We start from the raw sequence: 17,876 nt of genomic DNA on the forward strand, positions 1-17,876 counted from the left end.
GTTTGCTTGGTGTAAGAAGTGATGGGGCTTGTGTCCCTGTGATACAGAGATCTTATTTATCATGGAATTTGATATTCAGGTACATTTGTTTTTGCTTATTTTAAAAAAGATAAGCCACTCCATAGAGTTGCATGCACCATTATGAAGTTGCTTCACATCTTTAATTAATTGATACAGAAATGTACCAAGGGCGTAGACTGTTATCATCTTTGGGCCTATAAAACTCCTAATGGACGAAGAGCTTGCTGATCACCAAGTGATCTACTTCACTTTGTAATGGTTGCAGTAAGTAGATCAATAAGGTTTCCAAGTGGGCATTTGCCATGGAAGGGAGAAATCACTATTAATTCCTGGAGAAAGTTATAATCGAGTATTGATTCAGTTAAGCCTTTATAGTAAATTTGTTTTTGATAGGATGAGTTTTAAAGGACATCCTACACTTTTGCTATGGTGAGAAAAAGTGTTTAAACTGTGCTCTCCCAAGCCTTGCTACCCTATTCTCTGAAATGGGGTTTTTGAACACATCCTGGATGTACAGATGGTAAAGTGCCCAATTCAGAATTTGAATCCAGGCATTCTAGCTGCAGAGCCTACAGTCTAACCCCAATGAAGTGGCATATCATACTGTGCTGCACTCTACCTTTTTATTTTAACTGTTGTCAGTCGTCATTTGAAAAGAACCAGTAAAGTTCAGTTGTTGACAATTTTAGACAAAGGGAAAATTTTCATGCTTCATACATTTCTTTGGTGGGATATTTTCAGTATACTTATGTGTTTAAGGTGATATTCAGCTGGTAGCAGTTGGATCTCATAGTACTCTGTAAGTTTTGTTAGACGCTTATCAAGCTAGTGTAAATGTCTAGCTGAAAAAGTGGCTTAAAATGGGTTTAAGGTGGTGGACCTCAACCCAAGAACCAACAAGAAGTGTGTGATCAAATTCCTAAGTTTTTAATGCAAAAGAGAGCAGCAGAACAAATATTCCCGGATCAGTTTCTCAAGAAATCTTTAAGCTAGTCTTAAAATTTCTCAAAAGTCAATTGAAAGATGCTGGCTAGTCACCATCTTCTAAAAAAAGAGTCCTCTGAATTCTTGAATCTTGATGAAGGTATTTATTTACTGTATGATTGAATTTTAGGTAGTTTAGAAGATGATAATATTCTACACTCAGAGTTGATTTTCTGTGGTAGTCTATGGTCAACCCTGTAGGAAGAAAAAAACTTGCCAGATCCTTGTTCAGAAGTCTTCATTCTCTGCTATAATTTTATAGGAGAAATCCATTGATGTCATCTTGACTTATAGTATGTGTAATAAGTTGTTGTAATGACCACCCAAAGATATTAAGTCCTAATCCCTTAAATTGGTTAACATCATCTTATTTGGAAAAGAGGTCTTTGCGATGTATTTAAAAATTTTAAGATGAGGAGATGACCCTGCATTATCTATTTGGGTCCTGAATGCCATGGCAAGAGTCCTTATGAGAGAGAAGCAAAGAGAAATAATACCAACACCAAGGAGAAGACAGGCAGAGACTAGAGCGATGTGGCCGTAAGCCCAGAATGCCAGCAGCCAGCCATCAGAAGCCAGAAGACAGGAGAGCAGAATCTTCTCTGGAGGGACCACTGGCCTGTTGGATTTCAGACTTCTGAGAGAGTAAATCCCTGTTGTTCTAAACCACCCAGTTCGTGGTAGTTTGTTACACCTGCCTCAGGAGATGAATAGGGTCTGTTACCCAGAAATGCAGCCCCTCAAGAGAACAGGGCACAGGCTCCACAGTCCCATCATGTGGCTGTGGCCTGAGAAAAACCACTCTCTTTTCTCTAACGTGGGAATGTTTCTTATGGTCACGATGTGGTAAGCACCTCACAGATGGTAAGCATTAGCTAATGGCTATTGTTAGTGCCCGCTTGGTCTGAAGCAGTGATTCTCAAAGAGTGGTGCACAGACCAGCAGCTTGAGCATCACCTGGTTCCACAGTCCCACCCATGTACCATATGAGGAATCAGGTCCTCTGTGCGTGTAAACGTTACCATGTGTCAGAGTCATCTGAGGGGCTTTTTATTTTTTTATTTTTATTTTTTCTCATGTGTCAGTACTTTTAATGTTGTATACATCAAATTATAGAAAAAGGATGACTATAAACAACATGCAGACCCTCTATTTTCATGAACAGCACAACAGATTACAGTAAACCGAGTTTATATTCCACCATCAAGTGTGGTTCTCCCATTAGTTCACTTTGTGACAGGTCATTAAGAATATCTTCAAATCCAATAGTCTCATCATTACCCCTTAAAATATCCAATGAAAGGTTTGAGCTTGGAAGAAATGGAAGACGCTGAACCTGCTGCACTGCCTTGAATTCCATTTGTAATTTTAGTGGAGCAAACAGACCCTGGATGTTTCTTAGTGTAGAAAAATTCATTTTATATTGGTTGAACTGGAAATTTTTTTCTGATAATTCAGGAGGATGACTGGGCAAAAGTTCATTTTTCACACAAGGCAGACCTTTTTGAAGAAGATCATGCTGTTCAAAAGGTCCACTTGCTGAAAGTTTAGTAACTGGAATACTGTCCTTCAGCTGAGATCCAAGTCCTCTGGCATTCATCTTCACTTGCTCTGTGAACAGCCGCTTGGCCCTCCTGAGGGGCTTTTTAAAACAGACTGCTGAACCCCATCCCTGGACCTGAAAATTGACATTTATAACAAGTTGCCAGGTGCTTCTGATGCTGCTGGTCTGGGGACCACACTTTAAGGATCACTGGTCTAAGGTTTGGTGGTTTACAGAACAGTGAGTAGAAACAGATTTTGATTTGCTTGTGTTTTTTTTTTTTTTTTAAATAAACTTTTGGCTTTACAAGAGTTTTGGATTTACAGAAAAATTACGAAGATAAAGGCCATATTCTACTCAGATGTTCTTAGTTTTTACCTACTGTCTTTTTTTTTTTTTTTTTTTTTTAAATCATGTCTCCTTAGGCCCCTCTGGTCTGTGACAGTTTCTTTAGCTTTCCTTGTTTTTGATGGCCTTGATCGTTTTGAGAAATCCTGGTTAGGTATTTTGTAAAATGTCCCTCTTCAGGATTTTTCTGATGTTTTTCTCATGCTTAGACTGGGGTTATGGGATTTGAGAGGAAGACCACAGAAGTGAAGTGCTGTTCTCTGCACATCATGTCATAATACTGTCAGCATGATTTAGCACCACTGATATTGGGACACCTGGTTGAGGGAGTGTTAGGTGTCTCCTCTGTGAAAACTCTTTGCTCTCCTTTCCAGAATATGCTTTTTGGAAGGTAGGCACAGTCCACACTTAAGGAGTGAGGAGTTATGCTCCCACAGCCTGACGTCATATTGTCTATGTATATTATATGGAATTCCGGAGAGGAGGTTTGTCTGTTCTCTCCCATTCATTTACTCAATTGTTAATTTATATCAGTATGGACTCGTAGGTATTTATTTTATATTTCAGTTTGTATGCTACTTTATTTGGTTGCTACAATTGTTCCAGCTCTGACCATTTGTTCAGTTCTGAATTTGTTCAGTTGGATTCCCCCCCCCCCCACCTCCTTCCCCTTCTCCTCCCCCTTCCCATCCTTTCTCTTGAGCACTTCCCTTACTTTTTGGCATTAGAAGATACTGCAGGCTTATCTTGTAAATTTTCTGCCAAAGTCCTAGAATCAGCTGTATTTTCAAGGAGCCCACACTCCTATTGGAAAAGGGCATTTGGAGACCAAGATCTGGGTGCTAGGTGTGCTGGTTGCTATTGGGGTGTCCATTGCTTCTAGGTCCACTCAGATGACATAGAGCAAGGAAATCTAGGTGTGTATGCTAGCTCATGTGTATACAAGATCTCTAACTATTTGCGTATAACCACCTATATCTATAGGAGACTAGACATGCATTGGTAATGATGTCTCCAGGTCAAATCATCAGCACATGGGTCATTCGAGCCTCTTCCTTTTGTTGGATTGTACCCTCCCACTTGAGCAGTGAGAAACCTGTTGCCATCCATCATCCCTTTAGTTAATTGTTCAGTTCCAGTGTCTGTGTGTAGCGGTTTCTGAATCTTGAACATGTGAGAAACTTTGTCAATTAGAGTACAGTGCTCTTGTACAGTTTCATTTGGCTTTAATCTTAATTTTTCTTCATTTCCATACTTGGGTCAGCAACCTTCTCCCCCATTCTCCTTGGTGTGATTGTTTCATATATTTGTAAAACTGTTTGTTTTGTTATTGGCTACATTCCATCCTGGAGTCCCCTGAACTCTTAGGTGACTTAAAAAAAATTGTATACATTAAGGTTCACTCTTTGTGCTATAAAATTCCATGGGTTTTGATAAATATCTATCATTACAGTATCACACACCATCATTTTAATGCATACTGTATGTAGTATAATGTATCTATCACTGTATCCGTACAATGTCATGTATCCATCATTTCAGTATCATACAGAATAGTTTCACTGCCCTAAAAAAATCCCTGTGTTCCACCTATTCAGTGCTCCTCCTGTACACCTTGCACCCTTTAAGTCCTTGGCAGCTGCTGATCTTTTTATTGTTTCTAGAGTTTTGCCTTTTCTAGAATGTCATGAAATTGAAATCAAACAGTATATAGTTTTTTCAGACTGGCTTCTTTAGTAAGGAACAGGCATTTAGGGTTTATCCTCATTTGTGGTTTGATAACTCATTTCTTTTCATTCCCAAATAATACTCCATTGTCTGGATGTCTATGGTGCATTCTTCTGTTGCAGGATGTTTTGATTGCTTTTAGTTTTTTTGTGATTATGAATAAAGCTGCTATAAAAACATTGGCATTCATGATTTTGTGTAGACATATGTTGTTAAGTCAGTTGGGTAAATATGTAGAAGGGTGATTGCTGGATGTATGGTAATAGTGTGTTTAGCTTTATAAGAAACCGCCAAGCTGTCTTCCAGGGTGGCAGTAGCATGTTGTCTTCCCACCAGCAGTGAATGAGAGTTTCTATTGCTCTTACGCTCTTGAGCACTTGGTGTTGTCCACATTCTGGATTTTGGCTGTTTTAATAGGTGTGTAGTGTATTTCTTTGTTGTTTGAAGGAGGAGGTTTTTCATATCCTATTTATGGTTTAGTCCAGGCTGATGTGCTTTTATTTGGTGCTGTTTTAACTGTTTATAATTTGGGCAGGTGGCTCTTTCAATTTTTGTATTTTAATATTAAGCTTGGACAGGTTTGTGCTTGACTATAATGAGGATGTGGAAAATTGTTGAATTGATCTCTGAGGTTAGGTTTGATTCTTTTTTTCCCCTCCCTTTTTTTTTTTTGGTTGTTCATGTGCCTTAGGCATCTAGAATATTAATGCAGAGCACTTTAACGGTAATGGCAGAAGTTTTCTGAACAAGTCTGAACAACTTACAGAAGATGATTACATTCAGTGTTTCATACTGAGGTAAATATTAACAAAAGCTGAGAGTGATTTTGAAGACAGGTACGTGAATGGTTCATTCACCGGTAGTTAATAAAATAAATGCCTTCCATGAGATGGTGATGTTGTATGGCAGGGGTATGAAGTTGAGTAAACTTGTACCCATCCTTGCCATTGTGGAATTTTTCTAAAGGGAGAGACAGGATATATAAACTTCTGTGATTTATTCAGTACTCAGCAAAATCAACACTCAGCAAAAAGTTGTGTGCTTGCTATGTGCCTGGCACTGAGGAGTCAGGGGTGAGCAATGGGGAAGCCCTGAGCTCTGAGCATACATTTATGCAAAGGCACTATATCATTCTTTACAACATGGGTTCTCCATCTTTCGAAGACAAAGTACAGAGAGCTGTTGGCATGTGGAGCAGGAATGCTTGACCTCAGCTGGTGAGCAGGACAGCCTCTGTGAGGGAGTGTTTAAAGGATGAGTTATGAATTCAGTAGGTTCAGGTGGGAAGGGGTGAGATGAGAAGGGTAAGGAGTAGATGGAGCCAAGTTGAGGGTAGTCAGATAGTAACACCTGGGAATATTTTAAAGTCAACTTGCTTTCGTTCTGATGATTTCCCACAGCAAAGGCTGTTATAGTGCTTCAAGCCCCAACTCCTTCCCCTTTATAGGTAGATAAAGTGCCAGTGGTAGAATTCAAAATACTTCTTGCAAAGACTGGATTTTTTTTTTATAGGACCTTTTTACCATCTAACAGAAGTAGTACAGACTAATGTAAGAGTAAAAAGCATTCCTCTTCTTTCAGCCAGGCAGAAGATCAAAGATGGATAAGACAAGAACCTTACTTTCAAGGAGCTTGTAGTCCTACAGGCTATACATGTACAGAGATCATGTATAATCACACATCTCAGAGAGAAATGGTACTAATAACAGAGCTAGGAATAGGGTGTTCTAGGAAACCAGAAACAGACTGCTTGGGGTAGAGGAGTGGGTGGCAGGGAGAAGTCCACATGGACAGGACTCTTCCCAGAGCCTTGTTGACTGACCCAAGAAGATGTTCCCAGTCTTACAAGGATGGGCATCCTGTCAAAGGGAACAGTAAGTATGAAGTCACAGGGATATGGTACAATCCAACCTGCCTGCGTGGAAACTACATGTGGCTTTAGTATGACTGGAGCAGTGAAAAATTAGACTGCAAAGATGGATGGACAAAAGTGGGTAGTTTTTACTTTAGGAGCTGAGGGCATCCACCATGCAGCCTGCTGTATGTGGACTTCCTTGATGTATTAACAAAATTTTTTTCACCTAATTTCTTTAACACATAAACCAACAGGCCTTTGTATGGAAAAACTGTGGAAGAACTGAGCCTTCTGTAACCTGCAATAAGATCATTACAATGAAGACATTAAAGATTCCCACTGTTTATTTGTACAAGGGAGGTATATATACCCAGCTTACATTGCCTGATCCATCCAAGTGAACTTGTAATAAAAATCATTCCTTGGTGTGGTAGAAGAAATAGGGACTGTATATTTTCTTCAAGATCTCAAGTTACAAAACTAGGTGGAAAAAAGTGGATGCAGAATGAAGTATATTTTAGTGGAGTTGAAAAGCTATGTCAGTCATGCTCTTATGGAAGTTGCTACTTCTGCTGAAAGAGGACCCTAAAATCTACGTCTTATCTCCCTGAAATGCATGGTCACAGAATTATTGTTTCACCTGAACTCAAAATTTGAAAAAGCCATGGAAAGGAAGCAGACTTATGATTTGTTTAGCAAAGGACAAGAATTCAGATTTGGTCAGAGCAAATAAATCAAGCGTTTGGCACCTGAGAGTGGAACTTCGCCATATTTCATTGATTCTCAGATGCCTTCCATCGTAGGACACACCACTGTTCTGTGGACCATTGGAAGGAAGATACTGCCACCTAATAACTGTGCCAGAGTGCTTTCTTACTAAGTCACACCGCAGCTTTTAAGAGGTGCCGAAATATGAGAAACTTGAGGTGGGGGAAGTTGTGGATTTCCTACTGCTTACCAACCTGTTGGATTGTGAGAGTGCTTGACTGTAGAATGAGAGTAGTCTCTGAATACCAAGTTTTGTTCCCATGTTCTCAGTTCTTGGTACAGTCCCTGGCATGTAGCAGGCGTCCGATAACTGAGTAAATACAAATGGAGGGAAGGATAGATGGATGGACAGATAGACGGATATACAAAAGTGAGGTAAGGGTTGAAGGTGGTGGTTAGCTAGGGAAGATGTGTGAGGGAAGGGTTCCAGACAGTTTGAATTCTTAGGAAAATTAATAAAGTGGCAAATTTGACAGAAACTAGTGTTACTTATGTTATGGTGTTAATAATCACAAGGATTTATTTAATACTTAAATGAGTGCTTGACCCCTATAACTTTACACGTACAAATTCATTTTGTCCTCATAATAATTCAAGGAGGTAGGTGCTGTTATCCCCATTTTACAGATAAGAAAACTGAGGTCCAAGGTCATAGAGCAGTGATTAGAAGCATGTAGTAAGAATGCTGGCATGAGAATACTCTAAATCTATTTACAGTTGGAGATTATTTTGATGTAAACAATTGTTTTGGAAGAATTTACTTATCTCTATATTTTAAAATTATGTGAGCGTCCATGCCCTTGCAGCTCCTTGAAGAGTTTACTCAGTAGCTTCTAAACATTGCATACTTTCCCCTCCATTGCCCTGACATTGTAGGCTTATATTGATAGTATACTCCAGAAAACCTTAAATTACTGGCTCCATGAGTTATAGTCTTCTCCTAGGATTTTCAGCTCTTTGTACATCATCTAATGTACCAAAGTGTATAAAAATTTATTAAAATTACAGAGGATGTACCCGATTGCAAGTCATTTTTTTTTTTTAAAGATGTTGGAGGGAGACACAGTTTGTGGGGTGAGGCTGATGCAGACCTGGGCACGGTCTGTGTCTCCTGGAAAAGGGAAGGTAAAAACTATAGTGCTTATATGATGTGCACAGGCCCTGGTAAGTTTGTGTTGGATGCATGTGGGGATGGGAGAAACAGGAGGTGCTCAGTGACCTGAAGTCGCCACTCTCCACTACACCTCTGCACTTGAGATGCAGTATTCGCTTGCCCCTCCCCTGCAGTCTTCTTAATTATTATATTATTATAACTTTGACCCCAGTTTCTCTTGACTGACAGGAACTATTTTTGATTTTAAAGATAACAGGACCTGAGATTCTAAGCAGTGCTTTTCCGACACCTATGTTGTAGGTATCTTGGTATCAACTGCCAGATTGTTACTTACATCAGGGTGTATTTTTCTGTCAAATGCACTGTTGTAGTGACAAGAGTATGGGCTGATATAAAGAGCCTGATGTTGAGATGTGCTAGAGCCTTTGGCCTGTTTTTCTTCTGAGTGGTTCTGCCGTGTGTGCTGTGCAAAATTACCGCTATAGTATGCCTGTAGCCACATGTTCAAAAGACCTGACCCATAAAAGGTACTGTCTAATCACAAACTATTTAATGAGTAATTATAGTCAAATCTTATACCAACTTTAAAAACAGAGCTTGTATTTGAGCTTTTTTTTCCCCCTCTCCTTTTTTTCCTTCCCATGCTTCTTACTAGAAGCCTTCAGAAAGTTTTACCAGGGCTAGTGGGTAGATGGAGGAAGAGAAATATTAGACTAGAAGTTAAAGGCAAGTACTTGGAGAAGCTTGATCAGTATTTTTAACAGCTCTAACCTGTTAGGAATCTTAAAGAGTTGAAATTACAAAGCTGAAGGCACTTTTTATATTTTCTATCTTGATCTTGCCATCTAAATTGTCTTTCAGTGCAAATTAATCACATACCATTAGATTCGTCTGTAACATAACCCTTTATCTGCCCACACCTTCCAATAAGCTGAAGTGTGCCACTGTGTACGTTCTAAACAAATCTGTCTGCATATTGGAGCCGTTTCTTATTTGTATATAGCTGATCCTGGAAATTTAGCCTAGAAAAGATTTCTTTTCACTCCTTTTCTCCTTCTTTGTTGACTTCATGCAAACATATTTCATTATTGTTGCATAGCAACTGACTTTGTGTTTATGATTTTTGTTTAGCAGGTTTTTTTTCCTATGGAACATTGAATTTGTATAACAATTTCCAGTCTTGAAGCATCCGTGATGAAGATTCTTAACTTAACCCTTTTTCCTTAAACAGAAAAAGCTACATGGCATTCCAGGTACATATCCCTTTGTCATTTTTCTAAAATCGTATGAATTGAAATTCTGTGAAAATGGATGGCATTTTCAATGCTCTGGGTGTTCTCTTTGATCACCTGCAATCTGAAATAGTTCCCCAGTCTTTCTTTCCTTGATTTTTAGACCTTGACACTTTGGGGGGATTACAGGCCTGTGGAGGGTTTAGCCATTTGGATTTGCTTATTGTTTCCCCATGATTAGATCCAAGTTGTGCATTTGGGGCAGGAATACTACCAAAGTGATGCTGTGTTCTTCTTTTATTCTAGCAATTTGTGATTTTGATTTGTTCTGTGTTTGGTGCTGTTTTAACACTGACCTCTCGATTGAGGTGGTATCTGCTGGCTTTCTTCACTGTAAAGTAACTTTCTTTTTCTAATTAAGAAGCGTCATTGTGGAGAGATGCTTTAAGGCTGTGTAAAGATCCTGTTCCTCATCAAACTCACTGCTGCTAGTTTTAGCAACCATTAGTGTCTCTTGGCTGAATGCAGTATTACTGTAATGATTGCCAAATGGTGCTGTTCTAATTCCATTCTTTCTTTTATTAGTTGAAAGTAAGGAAAAGCTTGTTTTTCCCATATATCTATTTGTGTGAGTGTATATTCTTGTGTTCCTATTTTACTCGATGGGTTATAATCCTTTTTTTTTTTTTTTTCTTTTTTCCTATTTTACCTCCCTTTTCACTCACCTTCCCTCTGGTAACCACCAATTTGATCTATTTAAGAATCTGATGTTTTATTTACCCCCTTTTTTTCTTTGTTTTCTTTTTCAAATGTCACATGAGTGAAATCATATGGTATTTGTCTTTCTCTGGCTAACTTATTTCTTTCAGTATAACTCTGGCTTCATCCATGTTGCAAATGACAAGTTCTCATTCTTTTTTATGGCTGAGTAATATTCCATTGGACATGTAAACCACATCTTTATCCATTCATCAAATCAGTGGACACTTGGGTTGCTTCCATATCTTGGCTATTGGGTTGTAATCTTTTACTCTTATTTTTCTATGTTTAAATCATCCCAAATTCAAGAATGGCAGACTTTTTCATGCTGGTTTCTGTGGCTTTCTGACCTGTCTCTGTCATTCTTGGGACGATTTCTTGCTCTCTGGCACAACAGAATATTTCAGACTCTTATATTTTTCTCTGCCATAGATCTGCAGTCTGCCATTTCTCTAAGGCACCCTGGTTCCTTTTAAGGAAAAATATCTAGAAGCCAAGATCTAGGCTCTAGGTGTGTTCACTGCCGTTGGAGTATCGCTGTTCCCAGCCCTGTTCAGTGAACTAGAGTGCCTGTGTGTGTGTCTATCTATATCAGTGAGTTCACACTGATACCCTAAATCTCATTTCAACACTAAAAAAATTATTCTTGTTATCTCCCTTTTCATATTTTCATCTCTTTTCTTTGACATTTGAGGCATCTAACTCTCATTATTCTCAGATATATTTACTCGTTGGATAAATTTCCATTGTATGTAATCAGTCTTCTGTTTCTGTGATACCAGCGTACAGACAGGTGCCTTACCTTCAGGCTCCAACACCCTGTGTTGGGTGACTGCTCCTGGCAAGCGCCCCCCCCCCCCCCCCCCCCCCCCCCCGCCTTTTGGGCCCTGTCTTACTTGATCTTTTTACTTTTACTTCAAGGAAAAGGTGGAAGGAGGGCAGGAGGCCTAATTCTATTTTGAAATAGGCTTGTATAATTGTACCTATAATTCTAGGTATCTGGCCATGTCACCTAGTAACATAGTCCCCTCTGTAAGAGGATTTCTACAACCAGTTGGTAAATTCAGCAAAACGGTATTCTTGTTTTGATATATGTTCTCTGAAGATCGATTTTCTTTGAGTGTTTCTTTGCACCACATGTTTGACTTGGTTTTTTTCCTAGTTGATTGGGTCTTGCCTTAACCATTTCTGCCTTCCTCTTAGAGGCTTCTATATGACGCAGTTAATTGATAAATGAGCATAGACAGGGAAGATGATAGAAGTACTTTAAGGTTTAAGAAAAGTATTTTGTTAACATTTGAAATGAAATATTGTATAAAGTACTAATGGGTATAGCTGTTGACAGCCAGCCAGCATCATGAGTTGTACTCTCAAAATTGGAATGAATAATTTTTAAAATACTGTTGTTAGTTGGCAGAATTGAGAAGCACTTGGTACTAATTCTTCCCATTCTGAAGTTTTATGTGGGTGTAACTCTTTCCTCCTCTTTTAGCCAACGATTTTTTGTTTCCAAAAAATGAGGTATAGAAGAAAAACCTTTTATTCCCATTTTAGGTAGTGAGTGGTTTCTTTTTCTTTTTGACTGTAAATGCTATGTTAATATAAAAAACATTTGTCAGGAGTGGGCTGTTTCTAAGAAATGGACTAGATAAGATTTGTTTCAAATAGTCAATTAAGATTTCACACACACACACCCCCCCCCACTCCCCAAATTTTGTCTCTTTGCTTTTGGTTTTGTTATGTCTGATCTTGTTGCTTTGGGCATAAGATTTTAATTTTCAAGCCAGGTTTCTCCAAAAGGGGATCTAGGTGTATGCTGATACGCTACAGAGGTAGTGAGTAGCCAGAGGATAAATGTGGCTTAAGTCCCCAGAACACTAATGGTACATCAAGTTTGGGAGATGGAGAGATGTTGTTACAGTGACACAGACATGGATATCATAGACTATAATGCAAACTTGTATGAATTTTTTTTAAAGATTTTATTTGTTTATTAGAGAAAGAGAGAGGCAGAGGGAGAAGCAGGCTCCATGCAGGGAGCCCGATGTGGGACTCGATCTGGAGTCTCCAGGATCAGGCCCTGGGCTGAAGGTGACACTAAACTGCTGAGCCACCGGGGCTGCCCTTGTATGAATTTTTAAGAGTAAAAATGAGAAATGTAATATTTATTGGAGGACTGCTTTAGGCTATGCTCCCGAACTGTGGGAATATTCATTCATTCTTCCTTGCTTTTAGGGTCCTTCTGTGTGCAAAGAAAAATGAAAAAACTGTTTCTTTTCTCATAGGTCGTATAGTATATTTTAATCCTTGATGCTTTTCTGTAGGCAGTTTATTGATGTGGTCTAACATCACTCTCTTTCCTAGCTCCCATAGTACACTAATTTATATAGGGCACCATATTCTTTCAGTGAACAGTGTGATAGCTATTGGTTTATTTTCTGAAGTGTTACTTGTATGCAGTTAGCCCACATAAATGCTTCTGTTCGAAACCATTTTCATAGGACACATCACAATTGTGACCACAGCACTTAATATCCCTCCATCATCAGGGCCCAGTGAATTAATAAACCAGCTGATGAAGAGCTGCTTACTCACTGTCCAGCATGTTGTGAGGTACCCTCCACCCCATTCCCATCCGCCACTCCGTCTCCAAGGCTTATTGGCTTCCTTTCATGGACCTTAAGACTTTTTAAAAACAAACACCCAGGAATTGGTGCTCTGCTGCTTTGAGATCTGTCAAGTGTTCCATGGTCTCGCTAATCTCATGCCCGGCACGTCAGCCTGACCATGCCCGTGTGGCCCTTAGTCTGTTTCCTGGATTGTACCTCTTTGCTCAGAGACTGCCTGTAGACGAGAAAGGAGGGCATGTTGGATTTGGGTTTGAAATTAAACTTCTTGTTTAGTCATGCAAACACTACGTAACATCCATTAAGAATCAGTGCCCTTGAATACTGTTATTTTAAGAGTGGAACATATTAGCTGTTGGCACTTGAAATAGAAAACAGAACTGTAAAAAAAAAAAAAAAAAAGAAAACAGAACTGTACCAGGGGCATGGGAGATAGTACAAATTATCATGGAACTATCTTCAAAATTAAACTTCTCCGCTTTGAGCAGAGTAAGTGTATGTGGATTTGTGTATCTCAGTATTAGAGTGGCGGATAACTAATAGTCTTCAGTAGAAATGCCAGATACTTAGCATTTTGTTATCACAGTTCCCTTTAAGTTTGAATATTTATCTTTCAGTGTGTAGCTAAAATAGTATTTGGTAGAGCTATATATAAATATATTTTTAGTTATCAGGAAGCTCTGTAGAATCCATGTAGATTGATGGCTACTTTATATTAAGGGGAAATATAAGAACCAATCTTTTTCTTGCTGCTGAGTATGCTGGTTCTAGTAGTACATACTGGGTTTTTCCCCCTCTGAATCATCAGTATGTATGGTGGCAATTTGGTGACTAGGAGGCACTGTAAATTATTAGTTATAATAAATTGATGTCATGCTCACTACACAGCAGGCAAAAAAGGATGAATTAGAGACAGAGATAGTAACAGGTTTTTGTCCGGGAAATCTCAAAGAATATAATGAAGTATTGCCATGTTGATTATTTAAAAAAAAAAAAAAGAAAGAAAAGACAAAGGGAAAAAAATCCAAAAGATTAAATATTGAAACCTTAGATTTAATAAAACAGATTATAGATCAAAAGCTTTTTGCTTTACACTGCTGAAAATTTCTTTGAACTGCTAAAGAAGGTTTGAGACATCTCTTAACCGTAGTGGATGATTTATTTGTGGGCGGATGGAGTATGTAGTATTGCAAAAAACCATCACTATCATTTTTGACCTCTCTTTTTGGTAATTATTTTAGATTTTGAAATAATTTTAGACTTAGAACAATTACAAGAATAGTACAAAGAGGGGGATCCCTGGGTCGCTGAGCGGTTTGGCGCCTGCCTTGGGCCCAGGGCGTGATCCTGGAGTTTCCAGATGGAGTCCCACATCGGGCTCCCTGCATGGAGCCTGCTTCTCCCTCTGCCTGTGTCTCTGCCTCTCTCTCTTTGTGTCTCTCATGAGTGAATAAATAAAATCTTAAAAAAAAATGTTTAAAAAAAATTAGCAAACCGGAGCTATAAGAAAGCATTCTTAAAAAAAAGAATAGTACAAAGAACTCCCATATGCCCTTCACCCAGATTCCCTGATGGTTAACATTTTCTACATCAGCCTTACCATTTTTCTCCATCTGTATATATTATTCTTTCTTGAACCATTTGAAAGTAATTTGTAGACATAATACTCTTTTTTTTGCCCATAAATACTTCATTGTGTATTTCTTAAGAAGGACATTTAATTATGTAAACACGGTGTAATCATCAAAACTGGGAAATTAACATCAACATAATATTGTTATATCACCAGTGTCCTAATAACATCTTTGATAGCAAAAACAAACTAAAACCAAACAAAAAAATACCATCCAGAGTGCAGTTCAGGGTCACGTGCAGCACTTACTCTTAAGTGTCTTTTAATTTTGACCTTGTCTTTGCCATTCATGACCTTGACATTGTCAAAAAGTACTGGCCAATTATCCTGCAGCGTCCCTCAGTTTGGGTTTATTTGCTGGGTCCCTGGCTAAGTGACATGTGTCCCCCTTGGCGCATCATGTCAGGAGGCACACCATGTCATTGTGGCTCCAGCTGGCAAAATTAACTGATCTCTTGCTAAGTCTCTGTTGTAAGACTACTGTTTTCCCCTTTTAATTCGTATTTTATAGGGAGATCTTTTGAGACCTATCCTATTTCTCCTCTAGCTGCCATCCACTAATTTTAGCATGCATTACCTGAATTGATTACTCTATTTTTCTAGTGATGATATTCTTTACTCCACCAGGTGGTAGTTTTTATGCCCAGCCTCTCTATAGTGGGGGTTTGGGGAATTGTTTACTTTCTCAGCAGTCATTTGAGTGACTAGAAATTTGGGAAGCCTTTGTATTGAGATTAAGTGGTGTCTCCCTTGTGCTCTGTTGTCCTATTCTCTTGGGTGTATATCCTCCACCTGTGGAATGGGTGGAGGTGGTGTGTGGCTTGGGAGGACTGTGCACAGGATCTGCCAAGTGCCCCCTGGGTGCCTGCCCTTCTGTATTCTGCACCCCGCCACTTCTCTCTTTCGGGGGCTTATGGCTCTATGGAACCCAGCACATTCCATTGTCAAGCTTGGTTTTAGGTGTACAGTCCTCAGTATCAGTAGAGTTGATCTGTAGTTGTTTCTTTGTTTCCTTTATCTGAAAATAGCTGTTACTGAATCCTGTTATCACATTTTTTATTTTCATATGGTAGGTGATACTATTAATGGTTTTCTTCTGGAAACAAGTGGCCTTTCTATGTAGTGCAAAAATAGAGTTGGGGGAAAAAAAAGAAAAAGGAATCTAGGTCTATGTAGAAGATAAACCCAGACCATGGCACTTCCCAACGAATTATAGCTCCTTTGTGCTGGTAGGGGAAAAAACCATCTAAGATGCAAAAACAACCTGTTGTCTCATCAATACTGTGTATTTTTTTTTCCTTATTTGATTTCTACTTAATAGCTTCCTTTTAAGTTTTGGTCCTCCTCTTACTATTTTTATCCTTAAGCCTTAAACCTCTCCAAAATTCCTAAGCAGGGGATCCCTGGGTGGCGCAGCGGTTTGGCGCCTGCCTTTGGCCCAGGGCGCGATCCTGAAGACCCGGGATCGAATCCCACATCAGGCTCCCAGTGCATGGAGCCTGCTTCTCCCTCTGCCTGTGTCTCTGCCTCTCTCTCTCTTTCTGTGACTATCATAAATAAATAAAAATTAAAAAAAAAATTAAAAAAAAATTAAAAAAAAATTCCTAAGCATGCAAAATACTATTTATGAATCAGCCTTTTTAAAGTAAAAAAAAAAAAAAAAAAAAAGCCAACACCGTAGATTGGTGTCACCTTGTTCCATCTATACCAATGAGTGCTGCCAGTGGTCACTGATGCCCTGGTCCTTCACTGCAGATTGAACCCCTAAGCCTCAGGCCTCACTGCCCCCTTTTAGATCTCTGCCTTCTTCCTCCCTGGCAGACTGGGTAGGAGGAGAACTTTTCAGAAGCAGTGTCTGAAGTTGCTAAAGCTCATGGAATGCAGCCTGACCCATTGTATTAGCTCAGATTGAAAGCTCCAGTGTAAGCAGGGGTCTGAGCATTGTCCTCCCCTGTGGTGATGGCCCTCTTTGGCTTGCTGCTAACTTGAGATCATGTCTAAGCCCTCCTATACACTGTCAGGCAGGCATAAAGACAGCCTCCTGCTCTCTTGGGCTCAGCTCAGGAAAGGTGGAAGGTGACAATCTTCCTTTCCTTCCTTTCCATCTGGTTAGCCTGTTCTCCTGAGAATATCTCCCTCAAATGAAAAGGGCAGTCCCTACCAGCTGGCCACCAGCACTGCCAGGGAACGCCTGTCTGCATTTCTTCCTTGCTGTTGGTACTCTTAACCTCTTGTAATCACTCCATCTCGTGACTCACAGCTGTAACCTTCAGCTGAGATTTGCTTCCTTTGACTCAGTGCCTTCCTGCCTGCCCTCCCCACTTGCCCTGTCATCTGCTGGAAAGGAGCCCCACTTCTCCACTCATTAATTAAATGGAACAGGCTGGCCCCAGAAGGACATTAAGAATTGAGGCTGGGATTGCTAGCCAACCTTGTACCCATTCTTAAGCATCTTTCTTAGGTAGTGCTTTCCAGTCTATCCATTTGTCCCCCACTTTGTTACATAGGATCTGAGAGGTGGTCCTTCCCGCCAGAGCGCCTCCATGTTGATGTTCATGGAAGAGGTGAGGGGAGGTGTAGGCAACTCTGCCTGAGGTCCATTTGTCCAAACACCAACCTCGTTATATTCTTTATATGGTGGGTTTTGCCAGGGATGTGCATCAGAATCCCAGATGGTGGAAAATTGGTGCTCTCTAAGAAGAATAAAGGAGATTGATCTCTCCTCATAGTCTCTCCCAAGACACACACACACACACATACACCCTCATGGGCACACCTGGGGTATTATGTGACAAAGTACACAGTCCCTTTGGGGCCCACAGACCTGGACTCAGGGAAGGCCTGAGTCCAGGAGGCTGACCATGCCTGCACATCGACATGTATGGAGAGTGAGAACCTGCTGGCTCAGCCATAGAGCTGCCATGGAATTGGGCCTGGTGGTGGTGGCTGGAATGTGAAGGGAACCCAGGGACCACACAGAGCAGTTCTTTCAGTGGATTGAAATATTCCCAGCAAGCCAGCAACATGACCAGGGTTCTGTATTTGAGAGCACCCCAGCAGGCTTGGAGGAAGGTAAGGCTGGAGGTGGGGAAGACAAGCAGATTTGTGCTGCAGCCAGGTGAGGAAGGAGGAGGACCTGAACGAACTAAGAGCCTGCCTGGTAGCTGTGGGAGGGTGGTTGCTTCGGAAAGATGCAGGGCTGCCTTGCCCAGAGTCTGGTCACTGACTAAGGGTGCCGGTGGGAGGCAGAGAGCAGCCAGTTGT

At 40.1% G+C, this 17,876-nt stretch overlaps 2 protein-coding genes across 2 annotated transcripts in view; one reads left to right on the top strand and one right to left on the bottom strand.

Annotated features, from left to right (window-relative positions):
• The window catches only part of CHSY1 (chondroitin sulfate synthase 1), a 72,831-nt gene that overhangs the window by 30,220 nt on the left and 24,735 nt on the right, over window positions 1–17,876 (top strand). The gene's annotated exons all lie outside the window — the stretch shown is intronic.
• Window positions 2,094–2,620, bottom strand: LOC121489785 (proteasome maturation protein-like). Its single transcript, XM_041753135.1, has one exon. It carries the CDS (start codon window positions 2,603–2,605, stop codon window positions 2,180–2,182), a length of 426 nt encoding a protein of 141 aa, XP_041609069.1. The 5' UTR covers window positions 2,606–2,620; the 3' UTR covers window positions 2,094–2,179.

The sequence above is a fragment of the Vulpes lagopus genome, chromosome 4 (genome assembly GCF_018345385.1).
Source record: "Vulpes lagopus strain Blue_001 chromosome 4, ASM1834538v1, whole genome shotgun sequence".
NCBI classification, from domain to species: domain Eukaryota; kingdom Metazoa; phylum Chordata; class Mammalia; order Carnivora; family Canidae; genus Vulpes; species Vulpes lagopus.

Coding starts and splice junctions, on each gene's coding strand:
- LOC121489785 (XM_041753135.1), bottom strand. CDS start 2,605: ATGAATGCCAGAGGACTTGGATCTCAGCTGAAGGACAGTATTCCAGTT.